This window comes from Ammospiza nelsoni, chromosome 1 (assembly GCF_027579445.1).
Source record: "Ammospiza nelsoni isolate bAmmNel1 chromosome 1, bAmmNel1.pri, whole genome shotgun sequence".
NCBI lineage: Eukaryota > Metazoa > Chordata > Aves > Passeriformes > Passerellidae > Ammospiza > Ammospiza nelsoni.
Window position 1 is genome coordinate 8,633,877 of NC_080633.1, and position 11,348 is coordinate 8,645,224.

An 11,348-nucleotide genomic window follows, 5' to 3' on the forward strand; every position below is an offset into this window, starting at 1 on the left:
CTTCCCGGCACCTCGGGGTTGTTGTTTTGTTTTGTTTTGTTTTTCCCCGAGTGTGGGGAAAGGCTGGAAGGAGGGTTTGCTCGGAGGAGCGGCACAAACAGCCCCGGAGCCTGCCCCGCAGCCCTCGGCCGCAACCTCCCTCCCTCCATCCCCGTACAGAGCTCCCCCCTTCTCATCCCGTTCCTAAAGTTCTCATTGCCGAGCAAAGAGCAGGGTGTGGGGTTCCGCTGCACCCCCACACTCACCTATTTGAAAGAGAGAAAACATATTAATTTTTAAAAGGGTGGCAGCAGGGAATGAGCCTCGTTGAAACTACGCGGAGAGCGTAAGGAAAAGAAATATTGCTGGTGTGCGGAGAGGTGACATTTGCAGGCACTAGGTCTGCGAGGGGAGGCTGAAGCCAAGAAGGAAACGAAGCCAGACTCCCATTTTCAAGCCACCTCTCCCGGTGACCTGCAGTGGTTCCCGAGGAAAAGCCCCCGCACGCTGCGGTGCCGCTTGCGAGGCGGCTGCAGACCGGCGAGCAATAGTGCTGCTGGGGAATGTTTCTACAGAGATTGAGCTCCCAGATAAAAATAACCTTGGGAAAAAAAATTAAAAAAAAATAGACCGTTCAGATTTCCTCGGTTCGGTATCAGATCACTGCTTCACCCCTCGCCGCCCCCCCGCTGCCTCCGCATACCTGAGGTGCTGGATTATTGTCAGAGGACAGGCAGATGCAGTAATTGTTTTGTACAGCTTTGTTTATCTCCTACTTCGGAGTTTACCTCAGGAATTCTCCCCCCTGTCCTGTGTAGGTTGGAAATATCCCCGCGAAGGAGCGGGATAACGAATGGGAAGGTTAACGCCGTACCGGCAGCGAGCGGGCAGGTAACAAGGGGTTCAAGGAGGTTTAAAGTTTTTATAGGTAACTTGGGTCCGCCCGGGAGCGAAATATTTGAAGTGCAGCACCCTGAACACGTTTAATTATGGGGTAGTAGTAAAGCGAGAGCTTCCAAGTAATTAGAAAATACTTCTTGGGAGACAGGCTAATCGCTTTTCATGGGGCTCTTGAAGAAATTAACCTCTGGGTGCTTGTTTGAGCAAAACAACTTTGGATCAGCCACTGCTGGTCTTCTCTGGTGAACCCGACCCGCTGCGAAATACAAAGAAAATAGGGACATGAATTTAAAATTAAATACACATGAAAGAATAAAGAAAAAGAAAACGGGAAAGAAAAATGATAAGAAAAAGGAAAGCAGAAAGGGAGAGAAAAAGGAAAGAAAAAGGAAAAGAAGAAGAGGAGAGGAAAGGCTCGCTGTCCCTTTCCTTCAAGGTGGCGAGTGATGCGTGTCACCGCAGGGAAGCCACCTCCAAATAAAAACGTCACTTAGGGGAGAGCCTTAGGGCGGTCGGGGTGCGGCTGTCACCGGGGCCGAGCCATCCCCTCCCGACCCCGCTCGGCCCTGGGCGCGGCTCCTCGCTCGGGGTGCGCCCCGTCGGGCGGCGGCACCGAGCGGGCCCGGGCAGGATCCCGGGTGGGCTGCGGGGGGAGGACCCGTCCCCGCCTGCTCGCTCCCCTCTCTGCTCCCCGAGCCCCGCAACCTGCTCAGCCCCCAGCGCTTCCTCCATCCACTCGCACCTTGCTCCCTAATTTTATTCCGGGGTTATTTCTCCCTAAAGACAAGCAAAGCAGCTGCGGCTGCTTTCCCCTCCCAGAGAGGGAAGGGCTTTTGCGGGGTGCAGAGGGTGCCGGGCCGGGGTTTTGGGGGCAGCGCGGCGCCGCGGTGCCGTTCGGGGAGCGGTCAGGGCGGATCAAAAGCTCCTGTCCGGCCGCGGGAAGGACGAGTCAATTACGGCCGAACCGCGCTGCGGGGAGGGGACGCAACCCCCGAGCAGCCCGCGGGCACCGGGCCGGGCCTGTTCCGCCCCCCCCGGACCCCTTTGTATCGCAGCCGCTCGCTTAATATTATTTATGCGTTTCTGCAAGGAATTGTGGGATGCCGGCCCCCTCCCCGGTAAACACCGGGACCATCGGGCCCCCGGTAACTCCTGGCCGGCCGGGCCGGGGGGCAGCGGCGGCCGGGGGGCAGCCCCGGAGCGGGGCACCCCCGGTTCCCCCCCGCGCATCCCCGCGGCGGCGGCCGCGCCGGGCCCGTCCGGGGGAGGGGCGTGGGCGCTGTCACTTACCGGGGCGCCCCGCACCACGTGTGCGCTGGCCCGGCCTTCCATTGGCCCGAGGCACGTGTCGGAGCGCCCGGGCCGGCGACGTCAGCGGCGGGGGCCCCGTTAAAACCTAAAGGACAACAACCCGAGTGGAAGTGCCCGGGCGCGGCGGTGGCGGCGGCCGCCGGGGCGTAGCGCGGCGCAGGGCGGGCGGCAGGGCAGGGCGGGACGCCCCCCCAGCCGCGGCGGCCCCCGCATGTGCGGGCGCGGGGCGGCGCGGGGCGGCGCGGGGCGAGGCGCTGCCGGCCGGAGCCCCGCGGGGCGCCCCTCACCGCCCTGCCCTCCGCGGGACACCGGCTGCTGAGAGCCCGCCTACACCCCGCCCCGACACCGGCGCTTCGTTTTTTCTCGTGCACCCCCCCACCTCCGCTCCACAATTATTATTATTTTTATTATCGCTAATTTTTTTTTTTTCCTCCCGCGGATGAGGCGCGGCGGCGGCGGCCGGGGCAGCAGGCGGCAGCGCGCCGCGGGACCGAGCGGCTGAGCGGCGGCGGCGAGCGGCGGCGGGAGGACCGGAGCCCCTGTGTTTTCATTTTTTGTCAAAGTTGGAAGTGGTGCAGGCTCGGCTGCTGGCTTGCGGGTCTCCCTGCATTTGTCTCTTATTTTTTTTTTAATTACTCTAAATTTTAAATTTTTTTTTTCCTTTTTTTTTTTTCAAACTCTGGATTTTGAATGCCGGGCGAAGCCAGGAGAAACGAAAGCAAATAGACACCTGTGTGTGCGTGTATATATATATACATATATATATATATAAATATATATATTAAAAAATTAAAATAAAGAACAACCGACTGCAGCAGCAACAACAGACAGCGCTCGGCAGCGCCCGGTCGGCGGCGGGCGGGCAGCGGAGCCGTCGGCGGGGCGAGCATGGAGGAGGGCGGCCGGAGCCCCCGGGAGGAGGCGGCCGAGCCGCAGGAGTCCGGCGGCGACGCGGAGCCCGGCGGCGGCGGGCGGCGGGGGCTGCTGCTCCCCCCCGGTGACCCCCCGCACCCCCACCCGCACCCGCACCGCATCACCAACTTCTTCATCGACAACATCCTGCGGCCCGAGTTCGGGCGGAGGAAGGAGGCGGGCGGCCCCGACGGAGAGCCCCGGCGGCCCGGCGCGGAGAGCCGCCGCAGCCCCGGCGCGGCGCCGGCCCCCGGCGCTCCGCTGCCCGGCGGCGGGGCGGGCTCGCCGGGCCGGGGGGAGGGCGGCCCCGCCGGGCTGGCCCTGCACGGCGCCGCCAAGAAGGGGGGGGACCCCGCGGCGCTGGAGGCGGCCCTGAAGGCGCGGGGGCTGAGCGGCGGCGACCTGTCGGTGAGCTCGGACTCGGATAGCTCGCAGGCCAGCTCCAACGCCGGGAACCAGCCCATGCTGTGGCCCGCCTGGGTGTACTGCACGCGGTACTCGGACCGGCCCTCCTCAGGTAAGCGCTGCCCCGCCGCAGCCCCGCTCCCCGCGGCCGCAGCCCCTGCCCGGGCTCCCCCGGCCGCGCCGCCCGCCAGGCCGGGAAGCGGCGTGGAAAAGACCCCGCTCTCCTTCCCCTCTCCGTCTTCTTCTAGTTATTATTTTTCTGTTTATGTTTTGCTTTTTGGGTTTTTTTTTTTTTGGCGGGTGGGCGAGTTGCTGAAAATGGCCTGAAAATGCTTGGAGAGGCAGGGTGGGCTGGGGGTGCGCGGAGCCGCAGGGACGAGCAGGGAGCGGGGGTCCCTCCCTCTGTCCCCGCCGCCGCTGAGGCCGCCTGGGCTCGGCGCATTTCCCACCGACTGACGAGTTTTATCAAAGAGGGAGGAAAAAACAAACTGTCTTGGGGCTCCCCGCTCGTCCTCCCGGCGAGCTCTCCTTTTCCCTGCCGGGAAACCCCCCCTGCGCTGGGTTTTGGGAAGGGGAGGTGGCATTTCCATAGGCCTCACCTTGTTTTGATTAGTCTTTTTTGGCCAAAAACAATCCGCGCTCGTTTATTTCTCTAAAAGAGGCCTCCGAGCCGCCGCCGTTTCTTTTCTTTCTTTTAATTTCCCCCCCATATGCTGTAGGTCAGCTCTGTGGGGGCCGGAGGACATTTCCAAGAGCCGGGAAAGTTCTTTGGCAGAGTCCGTCCCTTGGCAAGGGCTTAGGCAGAGCGTCCTGAAATAATCTTAAAAAATAATAAAAAATTAAAAATAAAAATAAAAAATAAAAATAACAAGCAGGGGGTAAAATGTCCTTTCGCTACCGCGGGGACAGGAGGGCTGGCTCCGGCAGATCGGTAAAACCCTGGTTAAAAACAAGTAGAAAACACTGGAGGAAGGCATGGGAAACATCAGGCAGGAGATCTGCTCCCGAGGAAAAGAAAAAAAAAAATATGGGTCTTTCTCTTACAAAAGCGGCGAGGTAGGATTTTCACCCGGGAGTCGGCTAGCTGAGGAAGGGATCGTAAAACGAGATGAAAATTAGTTCGTAATATCTGAAAACAAACTCTCACTCAGAGGTAATATTCAGAGCTGAATTGGAATTTACTCCATTGTTCTCCAGTGCTCTCCTTTGTTAATATTTAATTAACATACATCCTCACAATGGCTCGGCCCGGGCAGAAAAGGCTCCTTGTGCTGCCGAGAATAATATTCCCGAGAATAATCCCGGCGATTCGGATCGGGCCGTGCAGCGCCATATGGGCACTGCAGCGGAGAGGCGGAATGCCTTGTGGCCAAGTGAACTGCGAGAGGATTTCCATTATCATAAAAAAAAAAAAAAAAAAAAAAAAAAAAAAAAAAAAGGAAAAAGAAAAAAAAAAAGTTAAAAAGTGTAGAGGTTTTCTTAAAAAAAAAAAAAAAAAATCTGTGCAGGGTATAAAATTTAGCTCCCTGGTGCAAGCTTTCCCTGCTGGGCATTCCCGGGACACAGAGGTTTCTGGATGGGAGAAAGGGGCCGGGGGAGCGGATTCTGGCTGGGAGGAAGGGGCTGGGGGCACAGCGAGCGGGGCTTTGGGGGCTTTGGGGGCCGCGGCTCCCGTTCGGCCGCCTCCCGAGCATCCCCGGCCGCGGAGGCACAAAGCGGGCTCCGTTCCCCCGGGGGTGGCGGTGCTGCCGGGCCGGAGCCGTGCCCGCAGCAGAGCGCGGCCGTGTCGGTGCTCTCCTCTCCTCTCTGCCGGCCGTAGGTCCCCGCTCCCGCAAACCAAAGAAGAAGAACCCCAACAAGGAGGACAAGCGGCCTCGCACCGCCTTCACGGCCGAGCAGCTGCAGAGACTCAAGGCCGAGTTCCAGACGAACCGGTACCTGACGGAGCAGCGGCGGCAGAGCCTGGCCCAGGAGCTCGGGCTCAACGAGTCCCAGATCAAGATCTGGTTCCAGAACAAACGGGCCAAGATTAAGAAGGCGACGGGCAGTAAGAACTCCCTGGCAGTGCACCTCATGGCCCAGGGGCTCTACAACCACTCCACCACGGCGAAAGACGGCAAGTCGGACAGTGAATAGCCGAGGGAAAGGGGGGGGTGGGAGGGAAGCGAGGGAAGGAGGGGGGAGGCAGGGGTGGGGGGGCCGTTTGCAGTCAAAGTTTATACAATGCAATAATTTAATTAAAAAAAAAAATAAAAAGAAACGTAAGGGCCAGTGTATAAAGATTATACCAGCATTAATAGTGAAAATATTGTGTATTAGATATAATTCTGCAATATTCTATGTATATATAATTTACAGGTAAGGTGGTGTAAAAATCCAAGATATCTGATTATAAAGTTTTTTTTTTTTGGTTGGTTGGTTTTGGTTTCGGGGGTTTGGGCTTGTTGTTTGATTTCGTTGGCTGTTTTTGTTTTGTTTGTTTGTTTTGTTTTTATTTTTTTTGGTTGTATGAAGTTTTAGATGCTATCTTTAAGATTTTTTTTTTAAAGCTTAAGTTACTTTTTGATAGACTTAAGCGCAGTTTTAATGGACATTGGACGCTGTTTTTTGAAATTCAAAAAAAAAATTAAAAACAACTTTTGCTGAAGTCCAAAGATTTTTATTGCTGCATTTCACACGACTGTGAACCGAATAAATAGTTCTCCTATTTGTTCTATGAGTTGAAACTTTTTTTTTCACCCCACCCCTAACCTTTTCTTTTGTTTTTTGCTTTTTTTTTTTTTTTTTTCCCTTTTAAATTTTTTTTTCTTTTTTGGGTGTTTTTTTAATGGGGGGGGTGTAGTCTTTTTTTGGAGTTGGGGTGTTTGGGGCTGATTTTTTGGGGATAGACGTGGAGAATTTAATTTTAAAAGAAAGAAAAGCTATAAATAAGGTTAGGGAAACAAAATCTCAAAGCACCGTCTTGAAACACGCCCGGGGTCCTTCCCTGAGCCTCTGCTCCTCCATCACCGCCAAGGAGAGCCACGGGCGCCCGTGAGTGCGGGATGCAGGCGTGGATGCTGCCCAGAGATGGGGTCAGCACCCCCTCCCCTCCCAGCTCCTTGGGATAACTCCGGGACCCCCATCCCCGAAAAGCGGGAGCTGCTCCCTCACGGCCCCGCCGAGGGCAGCCGAGGGATGGGACCCGGCTCCGCTCCGGCATCACCTCCCCGAAACATTTGGGAGCGTTTTAGCCCCCCCTTTCCCCCCAAAAAAATCCCATTTTCAGTTGTGCCCTCCCCTCCGCAGCGCGGTCCCCGCTAGCGCGGGGTGGGTGTTTGTGCCCACACCCCCTTCCTCACGCACACCCCTCCCCGAAATCGGCGTTTTTGGGGAGTTCGAGGCGCTGTGCTGCGTTGAACCCGTTTGTCCCCGAGCGTGGGGTCCCTGTCCCCGTTCCAGAGGGGGATTTGTCCCGCGTGGGCCTGGGTGTGCATGGGCGGCTGCTCAGGAACGGGTTCTCCTGCGACGCTGTTTGTGAGGGAGACGGAAACTTCTCGCTTTGCCTTAAAACCTCTTTATTTTGCAGCTCTAATAGATACACACTGTACATAGTAGTGTAAAATTTTAAAAAAGACAAAAAAAAAAAAAAAAAAGGAAAAAAAAAGGAAGGGAAGGATCCAGCTATAAAATAAAAACTGTAATTTTAAATTCTGTGAATAACCATCAGCTGCTTAGGGGCCAGGATTAAATGACTTTGCCTTTTAGCAAGAAAGCAAAGGATTTTTTTTTTTCTTCTCTCCAGTTTATAAAACATGTGCATTTTACAATTGCAGTATCAAATATTTATAATCGGATGAAATATGAATGTTTCTATTTACAACTGTGTTCTCAACATTGTGAACATTCTCGCTGCATTTTGTGTGTTTCGATTCTCGAGGACTGCATTAAATAATAATAATTAAAAAAAAAAACAACCAAGGAACCCACTTTATTACGAAATCTAAGCTGTATCTCTCAGAGGTTACAATGGAGCTGTTCGGGAATATTTATCCCTAAATGTTCATACAGACTGCACTTCTGAGCCTTGGAGCTGGAATTAGAACTATGTCGTAGTTTTAATTCTTTACAGGGGTGTGGGGGGAGGTAAAATCCGTGTCGATTTATGAGAGAGGTGGTTTTGCAGCCAGGCGTTTCATCAGCCCTTTGACTTAATGAGGAAACTTTGGGGGATTCATTCCTAGGCTGAAGGAGAGGACGAACGGCAGCCGGCCCCGAGCCCCTCTCGGGCACTCCTCCTCCCGCTCTAAAGGAGCTGAAAACGGAAAGGAAAATCTCTTTAATCTCACCTACTGTCAACAGGTTTCACCTTTTCAAGACTTTAAATACCCGCTGGTGCGATGCTCTGACAGGCTGCGTTTGGGAAAGCTCTGCTAGGAAAACACACGTAACGCTGGAGCCCGGCAAGAGAGGAGATGGAATATTGCCGATGCCACGCCACGAAACCAGGCACCCTGTAAAATACTTGGCAGCCCCGGGAAATGACAGTACCGCGATTTTAGGACAGGCTGGACAAAAATAAAACCATCATCCGCCTTGCTGCGACAAAGGGCACAAGAGCTCCGAAACAGCTTTCCGCAGGCAGGAGAGGGAGGAAGGGCAGAGCCTCACTCACCCTCGGGGTCGCTCCTGCTGCAGGGGACTCGCTCCCAGATAAAACCAAGGAGAATGGGAGGGGGCGAGGGGGAAGTGTATTTAAATTTTTTTATTTTGTACTTTATTTTTCTCACGCTGCTACTTTGGGATATATTCCGCAAGGGGGAAAAATTCTCCAGGAGCGGAGCTGCCGCTGGGACAGTGCACCAAGGGCTTCACCTGCCCGGAGGACCTGGGGCCAGGGCTGAGTGTGGGGATGCTGGCAGGATGCTGTGGGCTCCTGCTTCCCATCTTGTTTTATTTCCCCAGCCTCCCTGTTTTGCCTGCTTCTGAGATATATATATATTTATTTATTTTTTTGTCACCTCCGTTAATGGAGGCAGGTGATTTATAATCCCTTGGGAGAAAATCGATGGCAGTGGGCGCTTAAGAAGAGTTTTAAATCTGGTTTGAAAAATAGCTTCCGTTGTCCGACTGTACAAAATGGCACCGTGGGTGTGTTACACGAGGGTGGCTAAGTCCTGTGGAGATATTATTTGTGTTTTTTTAGGAAATCACTAAACCTGCAGTGAGGGAAAAATTTGCCCTGCTCCTAAGAGTGCAGGAAGAAGTGGAGTTTCCACCTGTCCTCACCCAGCCTGGTAAGAAAAGCTGGGAACTGAAAACAGATGTGTGACACCAGCAGGAATATGTAGTTTGGGGTTGAAAAAAAAATGAGTAGTGAAACTTCTCCAATCTAGTCCAGTCTGTGGAGCAAGGACAGACATTGTCTCGCTGCTGCTTGGATTTTATTCAAATCAGAACACAAAATACTTGCCATTGGCAAGCCGCGCCTTCAGTGGGAGCAGAGTTCCTCACACGGGCCGTGCTCCTCACGTCTCTCCGATATTTTGGGGAGGGTTTGCACGTGGAGAGGCGCAGGTTCGGAGGGCTCTGCCACCCCCGGAGCGGCCGCTGCTCCCCGAGCGCCTCCCGAACGCGCTCCCACGCCCGGGCAGCGGCGCCCCGCTGGCTCGGGAAGCACCGCACGGCTGAGTTAGCCCTCGATGGTTTAAAATGTAAAATTATTTGAACAGGAGGAGCCGCCGCACAAGCTCCTTTTGCAATTTTAGCAAAGCAACAAGCCCGTTCTGAAGCAGCGTTCTTGTTCTGGAGAAGGCAGAACCCGAACCCACAGCAGCCCCGAAGCCGAGCCAGAGCCTCCCCCAAAATCCGGCAGAGCCGGGGCGAGGGCAGGGGCAGGACTGGCCCTGGAGCCACACGGCTGGCAGCGTTTCTATCCTGGCAGGCAGCTCTCCCTGAGATTTCCCTCCCCCATCTAGCGGGGCAGGCTCCTTCCCCTCCAGCCAGGGCAGCAGAATTCAGTTAAAAAAAAAAAAATTAAAAGGGGAAAAAAACCTGACTAATCAAACGAAACAACCAACCCAGAAAAGTATTTCAGGGCCGAACAGAAATCCATCTGCACTCGCCCGCGCCAACCAGCCCCTCCGTGTAATTAATTGTATTTCTCCCGTAACTCTGTTCAATGAGCCTCTGAGCACGGAGGTTTAGTGAAGGTGTTTCTCCGCTCCCTGCTAACGCAGGACGTGGCACAGGCATTGTACAAACCCACACCCAGGCACGATGTATGCAAATGTCCGCGCCATTGATTGTGAAATGCATATCAGAGTTAGAGGGGGAAACTATTTAGCCAGCTCGGGTTCGTGGAGAAAAAAAAAAAAAAAAAAAAAAAAAGTAATTCTGTATCCCGCTGATTTAATATCCGACCGCAGCATTCAATCCCCGCCCATGCAGCTATCAAAAGTACCCCTGGGATGTTTGGATATCATCTCCAAACTAACATCTGTGATTATGAAACGCTCAGAAGGGGAAGGTTAATAACAATTTGTTTCAAAGGGCCATGAGTCAATTTTATAAACAAATTCGCGTCGTCTTAAAAACAAACAAACAAACAAACAAACAAACAAGCAAACAAGCAGCGTGGAATCTGCACCCACGGGCAGGGGCCGGACCCGGGTGCTCGGGGCAGGATTTGTGCCCGCTTCCCGCAGGGATGGAGCCGAGGCAGCGTGGGACGGCCCGGGAGCAGCAGCCGAGGATGCTGCGGTGTGCAGGGGGAGAAGTTTGTGCTGTGGCAGCCCGGGGGATGCTCCGTGACTGCGGCAGAAACGCTCCCAGACACATTTGGGAAGCGTGAGGTGGTCCCGGGTTTCCGTACAGAAAGTTGGGACTGTCCCTGGCAGCAGAGCTGGGTTATGTGGAGTAGCAGCGGGGGCAGGTCTGGGCTATGCAGAAAAATATTTGCAGGGTTAGGGAGGGGTATCCATGCCCTGGGCTCACCCCTCGCACACACCGAGAGCAGCCTCGCAGCTAAAGCCAGCACTAGCTCGCTCTCAATCTGCTCTGGCGCGTATTTTGGGACCCTTGGCAAAGCCAGGCGGGGCTGCGGCCAAAGCCTGGCCCCGGCACCGGCAATAAGTGGCCTGGTTGAGGCCGGGCACGGAGACACGGCCGGGCCGGCAGCTCCCCCGCCAGGTACGGCTGGAGGCCGGCGGCAGCCGCTCTCCTGCTGCCCTCCCTGCCCACCGCCCTCCCCCGGCCACCCTGCCACCCTGCCACCGTGTCACCGTGTCCCCCTGTCCCCGCCCGCTGCCCGGCCCTGCCCGCCCGCAGCTGCCACCCTCGCTTGCTCTCGCCCCACCGTCTCCTCGACCTGGAAAGCAATTTAAATTTGGCGTTTGACACATTTTAAATGTGAAAAATAATAATAATAAAAAAATTAAAAAGAAAAAATAATTTTAAAAAAGGAAGGCGGAACTGAAGCGAGTCTCACGTACACGCACACACCGGGCTGACCCGCGTCACTGCGGGGCCGTGCGTGGGAAGCCACGGGAGCGGGGGGACAGGACCCACTCCCCGCGTGTCCCCGGGGCTTCCCCTGAGGGAGGGCTCCGTCCTCGTCCTCCCCGGCTCCCCTCCCAGGAGAACGGGGGGAAAAATGTCCCCGCAGAACCCCGGTGCTCGCAGCGCCAGCCGGGCTGGACGGAGGCTGGGCTGCGGCCGGTTGCGACCGTATTTCTCGGAGAAAAAGGAGAAAACAATATAGTTTATCCTCCCAAATAAACCGCTTTTCCCAGTGCTGTCCTCCCGCGGGGATGGAGCCAGAGCAGCCGGACGGGCCCAGGAAGATCGCAGGGGGCTGGATG

General features: G+C 55.2%; 1 protein-coding gene across 1 annotated transcript; it reads left to right on the forward strand.

Moving 5' to 3' along the window:
* Nucleotides 1-3,078: 3,078 nt before the first annotated feature.
* Nucleotides 3,079-5,643, forward strand: EN2 (engrailed homeobox 2). Its single transcript, XM_059483689.1, has 2 exons — nt 3,079-3,619; nt 5,327-5,643. The coding sequence occupies exons 1-2, from the start codon at nt 3,079-3,081 to the stop codon at nt 5,641-5,643; spliced, it is 858 nt and encodes a 285-aa protein (XP_059339672.1).
* Nucleotides 5,644-11,348: the final 5,705 nt, after the last annotated feature.